Source organism: Nerophis ophidion, linkage group LG11, assembly GCF_033978795.1.
Source record: "Nerophis ophidion isolate RoL-2023_Sa linkage group LG11, RoL_Noph_v1.0, whole genome shotgun sequence".
NCBI classification, from domain to species: Eukaryota; Metazoa; Chordata; class Actinopteri; order Syngnathiformes; family Syngnathidae; genus Nerophis; species Nerophis ophidion.
Genome location: NC_084621.1, coordinates 33,559,773 through 33,579,479, shown reverse-complemented (window position 1 = coordinate 33,579,479; position 19,707 = coordinate 33,559,773). Strand labels below are relative to the sequence as shown.

The 19,707-nt window shown below is 39.3% G+C and overlaps 1 protein-coding gene across 1 annotated transcript; it reads left to right on the top strand.

Annotated features, from left to right (window-relative positions):
- The first annotated feature begins 6 nt into the window (after window positions 1-6).
- sec61b (SEC61 translocon subunit beta) lies at window positions 7-19,292 on the top strand. Its single transcript, XM_061915706.1, has 4 exons — window positions 7-166; window positions 527-624; window positions 8,630-8,734; window positions 18,909-19,292. The coding sequence occupies exons 1-4, from the start codon at window positions 164-166 to the stop codon at window positions 18,994-18,996; spliced, it is 294 nt and encodes a 97-aa protein (XP_061771690.1). The 5' UTR covers window positions 7-163; the 3' UTR covers window positions 18,997-19,292.
- Window positions 19,293-19,707: the final 415 nt, after the last annotated feature.

Below are 19,707 nucleotides of genomic sequence, written 5' to 3'. Positions count from 1 at the left end.
TCCTCGGTTTTTGCTGTCGTGTCCTTTTGAGACTGGTGTAAGCTTTTCTTTCCCCTCCCAAGTTGTGTTCATTCACCACTGCCAGCTCTTTATTTGACGTGGACTTCATCGTCACCAGGAGAGGAGCTCACGGACTCAGCTTGCTTCAAACAAATAAAACAAAATGGTAAAATTGTCTGACTTCAACGGCTGCTTTTTTCCTGTAAAGAAGCGGAGCGCTTGTAAATATAATTACGTTTTGCTCTATGTTAGCCTGCTAGCGTTAGCTCCACATTTGTATACGTGGCCTTCCCCGCAAGGAATTGAGGCGTTTATAACCATCACAATGCCTTCGATTTGATATTAATATACATTATGCACAAGTATGTCTGAGACTCTGCCCATGTGAACACATATTTATGTTATGATTAAAAGACAGCACATGTCTGAGTTAGCAGTTTCATTAGTTATTTGTTTGCTGCAAGGATATCATGTACTGTAATGGCAGATACTTGTATTCTGTATTTAATGGTCTATTCCCCCCCAGCCTGGACCAGCTGCAAGTGCAACCAATGTTGGGGTTTCAAGCCGATCCCCCAGTAAGACCGTGGCCCCCCGGGCAACAGGCTCCACTGTCAGGCAGAGGTAAACATACACACTTTCAAACTAACATGCCCTCAAAGCATCAGGTTTGACTTATTAATATTGTAAGCACAATACCAATGGCGCGCAATTTGCAAATTTATCCATCCATTTTCTACCGCTTATTCCCTTTTGGGGTCGCGGGGGGCGTTGGCCCCTATCTCAGCTACAAATTTAATGTCAAATCAAATCAAATGTTTATTGGATTCATCACTATACAGTGTTCTTCCATGACTAAATTACTGACTAAACTACTACCAAGTGTGGATTCCGGCCGGGTGGCCTATTTCAAATTCCCGGTAACCCTACATTATTATATTTTAAAAATTAGCAAACCAACTCGTGGTAGTAGTTTAGTCAGTAGTTTTGTCGTGGATGTACACTGTATAGTGATGAATCCAATAAACATTTGATTTAATTTGATTTGACAGTAAATTTGCAAAATGCCGTTGTGTATTTTGCAAATTGGTATTGTGCTTACAACATTAACACATAAATAGTATGCTCCTGGGGATAGGTTGATTGGCAGCACTAAAATTGGCCGTGAATGTTGTCTGTCTATCTGTATTGGCCCTGCGATAAGCTGGCTACTTGTCCAGGGTGTACACCGCCTTCTGCCCGAATGTAGCTCAGATAGGCACCAGCGCCCCCCGCGACCTAGAAGGGAATAAGCGGTAGAAAATGGATGGATGGATGGGCAAAAGGAGTACTATGAGCAACTGCGAACGAATAAATGGACGTTGAAACAGTTCTCTTTAAATTGTATTCAATCATCAATCAATAAATGATTATTTATACAGCCCTAAATCACTAGTGTCTCAAAGGGATACACAAACCACAACACAAACCACATTGACATCCTCGGTAGAGCCCACATAAGGGCAAGGAAAACTGACCCGATGGGACTCATACCCAGTGGGACGTCGGTTACAATGATGACTATAAGAAACCTTGGGGAGGACCGCGTATGTGGGCTCAGGAACACTTCATAAAACCACTTTCAGTAACTACAGTTGGTTGCTACATCTGTAAGTGCAAGTTAAAACAGACCAACAAGCTTTCTGACCGTCTCCTCAGGATGTTTTGTGGTCTGTCTTCACCTAGCTTCACTTCAACAGCATCTTCCTCCCGTCATCTTTGTTATACAGATGTAGCGTGTAAGAACAGGAGTCAAAGGAGTGTTAAAAGATGGAGCTGTTTTAATGACATTCAGATTGTGCTTTAATCAACAACACAGCAGTATCTCCTCATTCATTGACTACTTAAGAGTAGTCAATGTAAAGCTTGTGTAGCAGTATACACTGCATCTGGAAAGTATTCTCAGTGCTTTACTTTTTCTACATGTAGTTAGATTAGATTAGATAGTACTTTATTTATTCCTTCAGGAGAGTTCCTTCAGGAAAATTAAAATTTTCAGCACAATCCCATTCAAGATCAGACAAACATTACAGGGAGACAGAACAGGATCGCTAACGGGTCTGCCGCCTTCCAGCGCCCCTTACAAAAAAGGTGAGATACAGGTAAACAAGTGGGGGGGTGGGAGAAAAAAATAGAAGATTACAAATAAATTAAAAAATGTTATGTTATTCCATCTATTTTGGTCCTCAAAATTTCTAACTACACACAATACTCCATAATAACAATGTGAAAAGTTTTGTGAGCAAAACCAAGAAGAACAAAGCTTTTACCAAAGGCAACAATCATATATGAAGCTTTCAGCACAAACACAAAGTTGACATCTATCATTTGATTTTGAAAGGACAGGGAAACACATGCATACTCATAAACGGCATGTGCAACAAACATTACAATAGATGCGAAGTTAAATCATGAAATACAATATTACCCGAGCACAAATGATGCAAGTTTATCCGGTATAATCCTGATACTAATTTCCTTAACCTAGACATGCACAAATGAGTTGTAGGTTTCAATGCTTTTCCATGTTTTCATCCGTTTTGTCGTGTTGAATGATGTATGGAGCACAAAATAGTTAATAATGTCTGGAAACGAGACCAACAAATAATCTTTTATCACTTGACAAACATATTTTTTTGATAGAGTATAGGGACCTATTTCATTGCATACTTTTTGCTTGCATCTTCTTTTTTCAGGAAAATCTTTACCTCCTTGCGTACTAAGTTTGCATGCTGCCATCATGGCTTGGTTGGCCACATCTTTTTCTTTCACGGGAAGAAGTCACGTGTCGGAATATAAGCAATAGACAAAGTGTTTTTTGCACAATATTGCAAAACAAAACGCCAGATAAAGTCTCCTAATAGGTGACATTTTGGGGACCATTTACACACATTATAATAATACCCGTATGTTGAAGCACAGTACGTCTGTTTAGAGCAGCCGTAATGATCAAGGTTCCATTACGTGGTGCAGCTTCGTAGCTTACCAAAGTCGTATTAAAACATCTTGACAGATTTTCAAATGTGCCGGGTGTAATGTTCTCTATCCTCAATGAAACATCACCAGTTTTGGGCTTGCCTTGCTAGCATCATCTTGCGGTCCTCGGATATTTGTTATGTGTGACTGCCATCTACTAGTCACACTTGTCATTACACCATATACCAACTATAATTGCTTCAACTTGGTAAGCACATCCAGAATTAGTATGTGCATTAGGTGCGTCTGTTATATAAGGCGCACTATCGATTTTTGAGAAAATAAAAGGATTATAAGTTCGCCTCATAGTCCGAAAAATACGGTATGCAAAGATTGTGTGCTATAGTGTGCTTAATTGTTTTATAACTGCTAGCTCCTAGTAGCTTTAACCTACCATGTTTACCTTTGCAAAATCTTTAACTAAAATAAAAGAAAATCCAAACTTTTTTGTTAATATCAACCTAGGGCAATATAAGATTGGGGAACCCCAAACCTAAACATTTGCACCTTAACTTATAATTTTAAATACAATAAATACAAAGCTTTAATTTATTTACAATTATATACATCGTTTCTACTGTTAATAGCGGCCATAACTGTGATCCATCCATCCATTTTCTACCACTTATTCCCTTTTGGGGTCACAGGGGGCGCTGGCGCCTATCTGAGCTACAATCGGGCGGAAGGCGGGGTACACCCTGGACAAGTCGCCACCTCATCACAGGGCCAACACAGATAGACAGACAACATTCACACTCACATTCACACACTAGGAAGCCGGAGTACCCGGAGGGAACCCACGCATTCACGGGGAAGTCATGCAAACTCTACACAGAAAGATCCCGAGCCTGGGGTTGAACCCAGGACTGCAGGACCTTCGTATTGTGAGGCAGACGCACTAACCCCTCTGCCTCCGTGAAGCCCTATAACTGTGATATGGTTCTCAATTTAAAATAAGTTTGACACCTTTCCTAAAGTGATTGTACCATGATTGCTTTTAAACAACCTCATTCTCCCTGCAAGCGTGTTCCATCAGGAGATTAAAATTGCAGATAGATGTTTTCACCGCTGGCGTAATCGCTGCCCAATCAAGAGGGTGCACTGTTGACTCGTTATAAAGCTTCTTCATTAACATCTTTTTAATCCCATCAAATAACTCCCTTTCATCATATGCTCTAGCTGGTCTTCCACTGACAAGACTGCTCAAAACGATATCCATGTTTTTTTGTACAAAACTGAGCTACTTTTTCTTTTAAATGTATAGGACCACAACAAAGAGGAAAACAATGTAGTAAAAAGATTACATTTTGATATCATGAGCACAAAGTAGGAATTTTAACGAGTGGATGTATAACTATATATTTTATCCTTGTAATTAGGGCTGCAAAGATTCATTGCCTAAATCAATTAATTTGATGAGGGAAATAAAGCTTTGGTTTAAATTGTTGCTTCGATTAATTGAGTGTATCTAAGAAAAATGTATAAAATTCAGACCGCATGAAATGCCCGGAACTTTAAATAAGCTAATATGGTTTTTGCACGGCTGCCGCGATGAAGTGCAGAGTTTTTATTTATTTTTTATTTTCATTAATACACACATTTAAAAGATGATTTTTTTTAATGTTGATGAGGTGTGTTTATAAGAAAACAATGAATGAAGATTATGGCTAGCAAAATAATGGTTGTTTATTTCACCTACCGGTACTTTGCCTAAGATACGCAGTGAGTCTATAAAATGTTTAATTGAATTACTCAGTGGAACAAACAAATTGATTTCAATTACTAAAATATTAATGGCGGCAAGCCCTACTTGGAATATTTCTTTGTTCTTGCTCAACTATTTTCCTAATAGCATGACTTTATTCTGGGGGGAAAAATATTACTCTAAAACATGGAAAACATGTTTACCTCTCATGCGCACTCCACTGAACCTTTTTCTGTGTAAATATTATAATTATGGTAAACTACAAAACATATTGTTTATTCCGTTAAAAGTGCCTGTATATTCAACTTTTTTACTTTTTATATTATAACTTGGTTCTCGTAAATGTATTTAATTTAAACATTATTGTATAACTCTTGAATCTATTTAATTTAAAACTACGTCAAGCGACAGAAAACGGACAAAATTTTCTTAACTATCAACGTTTGAAATTCTCTAACAGATTCAAACCTATCCATAGATGTGTTTTATATATTTCTAAAATGTTTTATGGTTTATGCTCTTTTTGTGACAAAAATATATATTATTTAAAGAACACAAAATATGCAATATTTCCAAAAATTAGTTGGCACAGGGGTTAGTGCGTCTGCCTCACAATACGAAGGTCCTGAGTCTGGGGTTCAATCACAGGCTCGGGATCTTTCTGTGTGGAGTTAGCATGTCCTCCCCGTGAATGCGTGGGTTCCCTCCGGGTACTCCAGCTTCCTCCCACTTCCAAAGACATGCACCTGGGGATAGGTTGATTGGCAACACTAAATTGGCCCTAGTGTGTGAATGTGAGTTTGAATGTTGTCTGTCTATCTGTGTTGGCCCTGCGATAAAGTGGCGACTTGTCCAGGGTGTACTCCGCCTTCCGCCCGATTGTAGCTGAGATAGGCACCAGCGCCCCCCGCGACCCCAAAAGGGAATAAGCGGTAGAAAATGGATGGATGGCTGGAGTTACAAAGTGGAATACTTAAAATGAGGTAGTTACACATTTTAATAGGTCATTAATTCATAACACCGATTTTGAGGTCTTATCATTGGCAAAATTATTTTTTTCTAAAAACACACCCACAGACACACACATTTATTTATATATATATATATATATATATATATATATGTATGTATATATGTATGTATGTATGTATGTATGTATGTGTATATATATGTATGTATGTGTGTGTCTATATATATATATATATATATATATGTATGTATGTGTATATATATAACTACTACTACTTTTCTTAAACTTTCAACACTGCAAATTCTTTATCCTCAGACCATATTTATAGATATGTTTTCATATATTTGTAATGTTTGTTTTATTTTATTTTTGTGGAAAAAAAAAAGTCTTCCAAAAATTAGTTGCAAAGTGGAATTTCGGTACTTTAGATGGGGTGAATACAGACTTTATAAGATCAATAATTTGAGCAAAAAAACATCAAATTACATCAGATGACAAACATCATTTTATTGCTTTGATACAAAAATAGTCACTTTATTGCAAGTCGTAAAAATAGACTACTTTATTTCAAATAATTATACATCATACAGTGACAGTGGTAGTAGTAGTAGTAGTAGTAGTAGTGATAACAGGGATTTCTCTTTGCTCTCGTCGGGTATCTAAGGATTATCACCACTCCTCCAAGCAACCAACATGTAAATAAACACATTACACTACAATTTATACTAACACAAAATAGAATATCAAATAATGAATACATCATTGTGCTTACCATGGGTAAATGGTGGCCTGCCCCTTTGCAAGCATTGTACTCCATAATCCACATAATCTGTCGGTTATCTAGTGGTTTAGTGGTGCCACTGTACATATACACACTGACATTCAACACAAAATGTCCCAATAACCACGTGTAGATACCTTTTTGTAGCAATAGCAACCCACCACGATCATTGTTAAATTGCATTTAAATCATGTGAATATGCAAATGCACTGTGTATAAATTATTCATATCTGTCTCACACATTTACTTGTGTTTGAGAAGTGTAATTACACCCGAGATACATTTTCCTTGTATTTCAAAGGGAGGTGCTTAGATCCGTTCCGAATTTGTGGTGAAGAATTATCCCGTGTCAGGTGTGTTACATAGAAACATATGTGTTACAATATAAGTTAATGGGGAAGAAAATTTAGAAATGGACTAAGGGCCTGATTTACTAAGATCCAAATACTAGGCGCTAAACCTCTTGTGCAAAAAATAGAATAGAATATTTTCGAAATGGCTTGTTGCATGTGATTTACTAAAATTGTGTGTGCACTTGAAAAGTGGTGCAGTTCGCCTTGTTTAAATGAGGATTTTGCATGCATGCAGGGCTTTTACCACAAAGACGATAATGTTCTGTACATTCGTTTTATCATTCTCCTAACTGTGCAATGTGTTGAACTGGTGGCACACATCTATAAACCGTAACACCTTTTCTGAATCGCGATCTAGAAAACAGAAACATATGCACACTGACACTTAATTCTGTGCACGAGGCTGTGGATTGCATCACCAGTGCACCCATGCGTCTGGAATGACAAAGCTAGACAATATCCAATGTAGGACATCTTCATGTAAGAGATTTAGTAATATCTTTCTTAATTAATAAAAAAAAAAAAAAATGAACAACCCAATAAAAAAAAATTCTGCTTCAATTGAATTCACTTTAATCAGCCTTGTAGGTCATCCAGCAGCTATAAAATTATGAAAGGAAATTGCTGAACAGACAATAGGTCTCTTTTTTATTTCTGACTGTCCAAAATGTTGACACACACGCAAAAGACGGAGGATTTTCGTCTGTCCAGCTTCTGTCTTTGCGGCACAAGCACTTATCCTGCAGCCGTGTGTGAAACTGTCGGTTTGGTTTGCATGTCCTTTTAATATATGCTAAATAAAACGTAAATAGTACTCGCAAAACGGTGATGGGTGTTGATAAATGACATCCATCCATTTTCTACCGCTTGTCCCTTTCGGGGCCGCGGGGGGGGTCGCTGGAGACTATTTCTGCTGCATTCGGGCGGAAGGCGTCGTACACATTGGACAAGTCGCCACCTGATCACAGGGCCAACACACAGACAGACAACATTCACGCTCACATTCACACACTAGGGCCAATTTAGTGTTGCCAATCAACCTTTTCCCAGCTGCATGTCTTTGGACCCACCAGTCACTGGGAGAACATGCAAACTCCACACAGACAGATCCTGAGTGCAGGATTGATTGTGTGTGTTAAATAATTATATTTGTATTTTCTTCTCCCAGTATTGTGGGCGTTTTGATGATCAGCATATATTTTGCATATTAATGAAGACCAACTCAAAATGGATTGCAACCCTTTCTGCTCATTTAACAGACACAATCCACTTTGCACACGTTTAGTAGATGAGCTTTGCATGTGCTTTGAGGTTTGCACGTGTTTTTAGTACACGCAAACCTTTAGTAAATCAGGTTCTGTGTATAAATGATTATCTTAACCTTTAAATTTAACTGATTTGTCAAAGATGGAAAAAAAATCCAACACATTTTAATTTTTTGGTCAAAGCAGACTCAAAGGTTAAAAAGTACACATCATTTTGATGGGGGAGTTGAAATCCATCCTTTTTCCAAATGACAAATTATCTTTTCAATAAGACATTGTAAGATAATTTTTTTCTCATTGATGCATAGTTTTTCTTGTGATATGACACTTTTTTCAAAATTCCCTGCATTTTTAGGAGCAGTATGATATTCTTTATTGTTGAATTCAAAAACAATTTCTTGATGTATTAATTGATTTTTTTGCATTTAAACTTTTTCTGTTTTCCCCAAGTACAATGTTTTCTGTTTAGTTCTTCAAAGGCACCTTTTAAAGTATTTTTTAACACACGGTTTATTCTACATATACTTTGCTGTTGCACAGGAAAGTAACCAGTAGCGGTACCCGTAGTGCTGGCAGGACCACTGGGTCAGCGGGCACCGGGGGAATGTGGCGCTTCTACACCGAGGATTCGCCGGGACTCAAAGTGTAAGTATTTTTCAATTTAATGTCATATTAAACCAACACAAACTCTTATAACTTTCAATCCTGCGTCAAGCAGCCTTCCTGTTATTAAAGAAAGCATCCTGCCCCTTAGTCGCAGGCGGACGTGGTTGATCGATGGTGCTGTGCTGCTTATCGAGTGTGTGTCTCCTGGCGTCGAAGGAGGGCACACACCTCGCACGCTGCCATATATTGAGTGCACGTTTGTTCCCGCGTTTAGACGGTGCTAGCAAAGCTTCATTAAAGGATCCACTCTGAAAGGTCAACTCAATTACAGCCTTCTGACAGGGATGGTAGGGAGGAGACGGTTGGCATGGCGATGCTGTTGCGTAGAGCTGCACCACTCCTCCCCCACTTTGTCCCCCCTTCAGAGAAGAGAGCCCCTCCTCGTGTCAGTCGCTCATCAATAAAAGGAGCCTCTCCACAAAGTACTTGGACTTGAAAGTTAATGAGACATTCAAAACTTGTTACTTCTTTGTACTTTGATGGCTGAGGTGTAACTTGGTTCAATCAAGGGTGTTGATTAGTAAAGTAGGCTCATCTTAAGGATAACATATTGGAAAGGATCATACCATTATCTCTTATAATTTTATTACATTGACAAATATTGGTTTGTTTTTCAAAAATGGCTGATGCGGGACCATGTCAATCAATTGATCAATCAATGTTTATTTATATAGCCCTAAATCACAAGTGTCTCAAAGGGCTGCACAAACCACAACGACATCCTCAGTAGAGCCCACATAAGGGCAAGGAAAAACTCACCCCAGTGGGACATCGACAATGATGACTATGAGAATCTTTGGAGAGGACCGCATATGTCAGGGGGATTCTGCAATACCAGCAACCCCAATGCAAAATTTGTCTCTCCCTGTTGTGTTGAAAACAATTGTTGCCATCTGACAAGTATTTTTAAGCCACACTAGAAGAAATGCAATGTTACATACAGTTGTAGCAATAAGAGAGCACAAGTGTATAAATAATTCCCTGTGGCCTAGACTCAAATAGGGCTAAGCGAAGTGGTATCAATATATATCGCAATAGGCAAGTAAAATCAATTGAAAAAAAAATTGATGAAAGAAGTAGCGACTTCCTCCCGCCTGAGTGCAGCTGGGATAGGCAGGCTCCAGCCCCCTGTGATCTCTAAAGGGACAAGCGGTATGAAAATTACAAAATGGAAAAAAAAAAATTTAATGTTCAGGACATCAGAAGCAATATTTAGGTAGACATATATCATAGGTTACAATAACTTCTTCATCAAGGCATGATCATAACAAGCAACATTTTGTATTATGCTTTATTAAGTACGCACACACATGCGCAGTGCATATATAGTAAATTGGTTATACTTGTATAGCGCTTTTCTACTTTCAAGGTACCGTACTCAAAGCACTTAACACTATTTCCACATTCACACACACATTCATACACTGATGGCGGGAGCTGCCATGCAAGACCCTAACCACGACCCATCAGGAGCAAGGGTGAAGTGTCTTGCTCAAGGACACAACGGACGTGACAAGTTGGGGATAGAACCAGGAACCCTCAGGTTGCTGGCAAGGCCACTCTCCTAACATCGCCATGCCGTCCCCGTATACCGTATTTTTCGGAGTATAAGTCAGTTTTTTTCATAGTTTGGCCGGTGGTGCGACTTATACTCTGGAGCGACTTTTGTGTGAAATTAACACATTACTGTAAAATATCAAATAATATTATTTATCTCATTCGTGTAAAAGACTAGGCGTATATAAGCAATCGTCACACACACACTTCAATCAATAAAAATTTGGCGTGGGTGGGTCATGGCAGAAGTGCATTGTGGAAAAAAAAGATGCTACCTGCTACTACTTCCGTACCTATGAAAATTGACAATTTCAACGTTGGCGGTAACTTATAAAAACTGAGTAGGGCTGAAAAAAAATGGCACCGAAAAGAAAATCATATACTGCAAGTTACAAGGCGGAAGTAGTGAAATCTGCAGCAGAAAACCGCAATCGAGCAGCAGAAAGAAAGTTTGGAGTAAGCGAGAAACTTGTAAGGGACTGGCGAAAAGCATAGGCTACTCTTACTGATAATAAGGGAAGCATCGGAAAATCTGGGAACTAAATCGTTACCAATAAATCTCTTCGCCAATGGGTTTCTAAAGGTGTCTAATAACATGTCCTAAAAAGTTGAAATTCAACTCCTGGGGGAAACCTCATAAAAAACTGCACAAAGTCGGGGTACCAATAACCAATTTTTGAAAATTTGAAAAGGCTTAATTTGGTCCTAAGTAACTTGTGAGGGGTCAAACTAGGGTTTTTTTCATGATCCTGAGTTCATTTATAGCATTTATTTTTCACTACAACTATTCCTTAGTGGAAAAACTGCCAAAACCTCTTTTGCATTTACATAAAGGTGCATGTATTACAATTCGTTTCACATTAGTCAGAGCAAACAGTGATCCCCCTTTTGGAATGCTTTATGAGTCAATGTCTGCCTCTGAGTATTCATCATAAAATGCCATCATCATGAATAGCATTCTTGCAGGTAATGCCTTGACAGACTCCATAAGCTGAGATGCACTTGACGCTATTCTTTTTGTAGCTGCATTGCCAGCTGCTGCAATCTCCATGGCAATTCTAGCTTGTGAACTGGAGTAGCTCTTCAGGAGCCATGGGGTCTAGAGTTGGAACTGGCTCGTAACCATGAACACCTATTGTCCATCCATAGTCACTGGGGTCCAGAGACATACTCTGTAGAAGGAGCCAGTCCCGAGTCTGTTGGTAGGCACGGAGTGAATGCTGTGCTGCTGCACCCTCTGTTGGAGGTAGAGTCTCCGGTTTGATCAGCCCAGCCGCTGCCTTACGTGAGAAGATGTTTTATCGAACTTCACCCAGAGTACTACCTGGTCGATGGTAGATGTAGTGGAAGATCGCAGTACCAGCCTGAATCACTGCATCCTTGGTAGCGCGTATGTCCAAGAAGATGTCCATATGTTCATCTACGTCCCCTGCACAAAACCTACAACAGAAAGCACTTGAAGTTTCGTTTCATATCTTTCAATATACAAATATTTCATTATGATATAATTATTATTATTAGTAGTATTAGTATCATTACCTATCAAACAGAGTGGTTTTCCCATGGCCAGCGATAGCAGAGACTCTATCACACCCAGTGAAGACGTGACAAAAGACCAGGTAGCGTCTCTGTTTTTCAGAGAGAGCTTCTCGAATCCTGACATAAGAGCCCTTCAATGTCGTGAAGAAGCGTGGGTGTTTGGTGCTTGAGCTATGGTGCGCCAACATTACCAGCATATCTGCATCTTCTGCCCGGACCTGAAAATAGAATAATACATGCAATGCATGTTCAACTATGTGAAAATACATAAATAATGTCAGCACTCTTACTTTTAAAGTAGTCATAGCTAATGAAAGTAATACAGTATAGGTACACAAATGTTACTGACCTCAACAGAGTCATCTTTAGCAGCAGCCAATGCCTTTCCCACAATGAAAGTGTCAGCGTCATTGTCACTCTGCACCACGATGATGTTAAGCTTCCGGAATGTTGAAGAGAGGAGGTGAATGAGCTCACTCTTATTATGGCTGTTGTTCAAGAACTTTGCTCTTGGTGTCCAGTGTATCAGATCCCCTCGAATCTGGAGATCACAGCATGCCTTCTTGGTTTATCGGATGTGGTCATGATCTTTTGGCGATCTGTTATAGCCATCAAAGACTACAATGATATTTTGACAGTAACGGCCAAGATGCTGCAGGTAGCTTAGGTAACTATTGGCAATCTCCTGCCAAGTTTCGAACGGGTTGTTCTCCTCGAACCACTGGAGGGCAAGTTTAACTGCCTCTGCATCACGCTTCATCTGGGTTTTCCCAAGGTCTCGGTGGAGTGGAGCATGTTGGTTTACACCTTCCTCCATATGCTTGTTGATATTAGAGAAGTGGCTGAGGGTGAGCACCCAGCACTTGTGGCCAGCATCACTGCTTCTCATCCTCCCTCTGCTCAGTCCACCTTCTGATTTGGCTGCCTTCATTAATGTCTGCTCAATGCACATGTCACACCAGGTGCCAGACCAATCGTGGCTGGAATACCAGACAAAATGGTTCCCATGGGCAGTGAAACATTCGATGGTCTCTTTGTAACGAGGCAAAGTTTCCAGTTCCTTCATCAGTTGACAGTACATTCGTGCACCTTTTGGCATACTGATGATGGCCTGCAGCTGCAAATATGTCCAGCATCCAGGTAGCAATGCAGGACAGATGCCCATCGTGGTCTGCAAGCCGCTCAGTTCGGATGAACATCTTAATAACATTAACCATGTGGTGGTACTGCACCCAGAGTGCAGGTATTCGTCCCCCTTTGGCGAGTCTTTTGAAGGTTTCTTCAAATCTCTGCTCAAACAGTACCACCACTGGATGTGTGACTGGCTCCCATCTTCCCATCAGTTACCATCTTCATAAAGGTCCTCATTCCAACAAATTCTTAGTAGCCCAAATATATCTAAAATTCAAACAAATTACATAAAGAAGGAAATAAATAACACTTACTTCTAATAGATCAGGGGTGTCAAACTCAAAAACAGAGTGGGCCAAAATTTTAAACGGAACAAAGCCGCGGCCCAAGGTTGAACAAATTAACCTTTTATTAAGGGACACAAACAAGTTTTGCATTAAATATTGAACAAGCAAGGCTTATATAACTTTAGTGACATCCAAAATCCAGTTTCAAATAATAATAATGATAATCAAAAAAATATCAATGGCATATTAAATAAAATGTAAATAAAAATGTTATGCCTTTTTTTCTATTTGCAATCTTCTGAGGTAAATATCAAATTTTTTCCACAGGCTAATAATAAATTTGAAAATAAAATAATAATGAATGAACCAAACATTCAAGCCTTGAAGTAGCAAGAGAAAATGCATGAATAAAACGTTAATTATTGGTCAGTTTGCTGGAAGTTTCCCGGAATAGTTAGTGCTGCAAGGGATTCTGGGTATTTGTTCTGTTGTGTTACTGTGCGGATGTTCACCCGAAATGTGTTTGTCATTCTTGTTTGGTGTGGGTTCACAGTGTGGCGCATATTTGTAACGGTGCTTAAGTTGTTAATTCGGCCACCCTCAATGTGACCTGTATGGCTGTTGACCAAGTATGCTTTGCATTCACTTGTGTGTGTGTGTGTGTAAAAGCCACAAATATTATGTGACACGCTGTTAGTATGGAGGAAAAGCGGACGTGACGACAGGTTGTAGAGAACGCTAAAGGCAGTGCCTTAAATGCACGCCCCCAATATAGTTGTCCAGGTGGAAATCGGTAGAAATTCGGGAGAATGGTTGCCTCAGGAGATTTTCGGGAGGGGCCCTGAACTTCGGGAGTCTACCGGAAAAATTAGGAGGGTTTGCAAGTATGAGTATTAGCGGTGAATGCGGTGTTACAGCGGCACCGACGCTGTATATCACCGGCGGGCCAGCTCTAATGCTTAATTGATATTGCCTCAAGGGCCAATTTAAATTACACGGCGGGCCAAATCCGGCCAGCGGGCCAGAGTTTGACACCCATGTAATAGATGAACACACACTGAAAAGTAATGCGGTAAATATGATGATTTTAGCTGAATATAAAGCTGCTTTTCTCTGCACAACAACTGAATGAATGACAGTGACAAACACTTTCCTAGTACAGGTGAAAAAATCACTAATCAATTTAACTGCAGGTGCAACAAAATGAGCAATCGACTACTGTGCCCTCAAAGCATATCAGTTTAGAAATCAAAGGGACACTCTTAGAAAAAAACAGATTAAAACAGAATTGTTAAACACACAGCTTAGGGAATTTGTAATACTAGTAATGACAACATTTAGTTCTAACTTTATAATCAATGCAGTGAAGTGAAACATTTCAAATTGATAGAAAAAGATTTCAATAATACTTACGTAGCTGACATTAAAATCACTCTATTGTGTCCACCCATGTTCAACAAAGAAAAGGGATGCAAATGGATCCAGCATGTTTGGTGCTTATGTTAAACTCATAACGTCCTCACATTGAAATGCCATTCAACTACAGCAACCATCACTAAACACTGACTTGGCCCATTCATTATGTCAAACATTAAAGAATAAACTATTATGTTATTATTTTATTATTATTATTTTTTTTTACATATACCCTGCATGATATGTGTGAGTAGGGGGCATTGTCGGGATGAACGATGACCTGGGAAAGGAGGTCTGGCCATTTTTCCACCAGGGAGTGGTCTTGGTGAAAAATAAATACTTGCAATGAACTCAGAATATTGAAGAACCCCTAGTTTGACCCCACACAAGTTACTTAAGGCCAAATTAAGCATTTTCGAAAATCGGTTAATGGTACCCGACTTTGTGCAGTTTTTTACAAACTTTCCTTCAGGAGTTGAATTTCAACTTTTTAGGACATGTTACTAGACACCTCTATAAACACATTGGTGAAGAGATTTCTTGGTAACGATTTAGTTCACAGATTGGCCAAATATCCCATAAGATGACCTTACTAATAATTCTTTTGCGTGTAATTTTGGAATGCTAAAGAAGAGCGGAATAACGTGGGAGACCAAAAGTGAGTGAAGAAACATAAGCACAATTGGAACCGGTGCAGTATCATTTCCCAGTACCTTGGAATTGATACGAGTACTCTCTGGTACTATTTTTTTATACTTTTGTGTGTTTGTAGTAATTAATGTATTTTTTTTTTAACAATAAAATGTTTTTATTTTGTTTAACTGAACTGATAATGATAAATGTAATGTTTTTTTCCTTATACTTCTGAGTCTCCTTTGGAAGTATTATATAGAGCCCACCACATAGTCGATATAAACATTTTTTAAGCATTTTCTAAATCTTTTTTGTTTGAAGTTAAGCACTTTTAAGCATAACTATGGCGAAATTAACTAAAGCTATCCGATGTTCTAATCAGTTATCTATGCTGCTGATTCCAATACCGATCATCCATAATTGAGTTTAGCCGATACCGCTCATATGAACAAACTATGTATTTGTGATGAGTCCTATTGACGAGGGCTGTGAATCTTTGGGGACAACACGAAAATCAATACTTTTTTAATAACATTGGGATTAACTACATTTGTAGATACTTAGATAAACAGCTCTGATACATTTCTCTATTACTTACAAGAGAACTGGATTTGTTTTTAAAATTTTACTTAAACATTCAACTAAAGATTTTTGATTTTTTTTAATAGATTAAGAATCATTAATCACAATTCATTTGAAAATTTTTTTTTTTTTTTTTACACCCCTACTATTGAGTTTAAAATATCAGCACAAAATTTTAAAAAGTTAATTGTTTGCTTTCATACATTTATTCAAAACGGTCAATACTACACAATAACCGAACTAAAGCATGGGTCTGAAAATAGCTAAGCTACAGAAATCGCTACTTTCCCGAGCGCGTTGCACGCTGTTACTCACTGCTCATGGGGCCGGGTCAAATGCAGAGGACAAATTTCACCACACCTAGTGTGTGTGTGACCATCGTTGGTACTTTAAAAAGTGGCGAAACTACTGCCAATCTACTGGTAAATGTAGTTAAACTATGCACCTGGTGGTGTCGCTGCTGGTGGCACAGTGGCTTAGGGATGATGTTCGTTAAATTATCCATGTCGATGCCATTATCGAATCCTCTTATCGAATCTCTTATCGAATCCAGATACGTTGTTGTGTGTGCACTGAGTTCCAAAAGCCGTAGATGTCATGTGACTGGGCCGACTCGCTGTTTATATGGAGAAAAGGTGGATGTGACTGAGGACAGCATGCGGCCGTTATTGGGTGAAGATTTCAGGTGAGAGAGGATGCTAAAGGCATGCCCCCAGTGAACATATAGTGCTGCTATGCTAAATAAAAGAATTGCAGACAAACACATCATCAACATGGAGGAGGTGCCGCTCACTTTCGACATCCGGGTGAAGCACACTGGAGAAGAAGGGGACCAGCACGATAGCGAACGGGGCAAGAGAAGTCTGCTTTTACTGTTGTGCAAGCTTGCTAAGCTAATGGACAACCAGACAGACTTTGAAAATGAGGAGATGGAATTTGGCGTGTTGAAGGAGAACTTGCCCAGCTGTTCATTTCGGACACAGAAGATGAGGACTTTGATGGATTTGTGGATGAGGATTGATCAAAAAATAATTACATTGATAAGAACACTGATAAATACTTCAATAAAGTACAACCAAACTCAACTTTGCTCCTCCTGCCTTTTTAAAACCGCGTCCATGCATGCTAGCGTATGTTTTAAACTATATTTACGTGTTAAATGCAGAAATAGCACCAGTGACTGACACGGCGCCCTTTAATACGGTGTGCCCTATGGTCGGGAAAATACGGTATAGTGGCTTCGATAACGGGAACAGGTTCTCAAAAAGGGATTCGAATCCATGGAATCGCTTCTTTTCTTATCGAAGCATCGGAAGAACCGGTTTTCGAACGTCATCCCTAGTCAGGCTTCATATTTGCTTGGGTGTTTTTTTTTTGTGGGTCAGTGCAGTGGGGGGTAGACGACAAGCACCGCTTGGAAGGGGCTAGGGGCGGTGTTTAATAGCCCATGTAGTATTGTGGGGCAGAACAAGGAACCCAACAAATTAGCGGCGTTTGGTAATTTTAACGTGAAAAAAATTATATCGATTTTACGATATTTTCTTAATTCATATCGTGTTTTAAAATATTTTGATATATCTTAGATAAATGGTAAATGGTTGTACTTGTATAACGATTTTCTACCTTTTTTTTTAAGGAACTCAAAGCGCTTTGACACTATTTCCACATTTACCCATTCACACACACATTCACACACTGATGGCGGGAGCTGCTATGCAAGGCGCTAACGAGGACCCTTCAGGAGCAAGGGTGAAGTGTCTTGCTCAAGGACACAACGGACAAGACTAGGATGGTAGAAGGTGGGGATTGAACCAGTAACCCTCAGATTGCTGGCACGGCCACTCTCCCAACTTCGTCACGCCGTCCCACAATATCTTACAAACTCGATATATCGCCCAGCCCTTCCTCAAGGGAGTAGGCTGAGGCCGCTGTGAGTGCTTGTTTACCCGCCAAAAAGTTGGAGCCTATGTTTAGTCTGAAACTAAATGCGACATCACATGCAACAAATGTATTGAAGTATCTTTCCTTTTGATTTTACGTGCATCAATCAGTATCAGGTAAGTATCAAATTCTTACCCATCCTTAACACAACAAATATGTTTGTCATTGGTTTTAAATCGGTTCCTAATTTTCAAAAATCAATTTTCCTAAGAATCAGTGTTTAAAATGTGTTTTTAGACCATCTCCATGCAACCAAAATGAGCTTTTGTAACTTTTCACCTGTTTTGATAAAGTTTAATTATAATTATTATACCCAAGTATACATTGTGAAAATCGGTTTGAATCAAGAATGGTGGTGAAGCAATTTAGAATGGAATCGTCACCCCAGGAATCGGAAAAAAAAACTAATCGTTATGTGCCCAAATTTATTTGATAATATCAAACACCAAGAATAGACATTTGAAAGGCAATTCAAAATAAATAAAGACTAGTGAACAACAGGCTGAATAAGTAAATTATCAACTGAGAAGGTGGCTGGTATGTTAACCTAACATATTATGGTAAGAGTCATTCAAATAACTTTAAAATATAGAACATGCTATATGTTTACCAAACAATTTGTCACTCCTAATCGCTAAATCCCATGGAATCTTATACGTCTAGTCTCTTCCGTGAATTAGCTAAATAATATTATTTGATATTTTACGGTGATGTGTTAATAACTTCACACACAAGTCGCTCCCGAGTTTAAATTGCACCCCCGGTCAAACTATGAAAACAAACTGCTGACTTATAGTCTGGAAAAAACGGTAGTCGCTAAATATAGACGCAAAGCTGCTAAGTTGGAAACACTGAGCCCTCCCGCTACATCTTTCTTATGCTCTGGCATACCAGGTTTGTATGAAGGGGTTGACAAGCGTTTTTGAGCAATGGTGATAATATGGTTTCAAATATATTAGTGACTGCTTGTTTGCATTCTGTGTTGCTATCATCGATGCAGACAAATGTCAGCGTTTACAGGGCATGTAAAGGAATGACTAACTAAAACGTGTTTTTTGTCGCCACAGCGGCCCTGTGCCTGTGTTGGTGATGAGCCTGCTCTTCATCGCCTCGGTGTTCATGCTTCACATTTGGGGAAAATACACGCGCTCTTAATGACCACCGACCTTCGCCATCTTAACACATCGGACCAGGACCAAACCGCAGACCCCATTGTCTCTCCCCTAAGTACCAATCACATAAAAACTGGATTTTTATGTGGGACATTTTCAACACTTGGATGTTTTCGTCCACATCTTTGACACAGCAGCGCCTTCGGACAATTAGATTAATTTCAGGCATCCTCTCTTCTACAAAAAAAATATCCTTGAAGCCCGGAACATTTTTTTTGTTAAAAGCATTTGTACAAAATGTAATTTTTATTTGTACAATAAAAAAAAAAGGAAATAAAATGTGTGATTTTATTCCGAAGTAATGATTTAGACCAGTGATTGTCATACACAGGCTCCATCTAGAGGTCTGCCAAATACTCAAAATTGGTTCAGTCTGGGGGTAATGTTATAGTGGCCATTCATCCATCCATTTTCTACCGCTAATTCCCTCTGGGGTTGCGGGGGGTGCTGGTGCCTATCTCAGCTACAATCGGGCGGAAGGCGGGGTACATCCTGGACAAGTTGCCACCTCATCGCAGGGCCAACACAGACAGACAATATTCACACTCACATTCACACACTAGGGCCAATTTAGGGTTGCCGATCAACCTATCTCCATTTTCATGTTTTTGGAGGTGGGAGGAAGCTGAAGTACCCGGAGGGAACCCACGCAGTCACGGGGAGAACATGCAAACTCCACACAGAAAGATCCCGA

Excerpts from the sequence above, each read along its gene's own strand:
- sec61b (XM_061915706.1), top strand. Across the intron at positions 625-8,629 it reads GGCTCCACTGTCAGGCAGAG|GAAAGTAACCAGTAGCGGTA; the intron begins GTAAACATACAC and ends GCTGTTGCACAG. Across the intron at positions 8,735-18,908 it reads GATTCGCCGGGACTCAAAGT|CGGCCCTGTGCCTGTGTTGG; the intron begins GTAAGTATTTTT and ends TTGTCGCCACAG.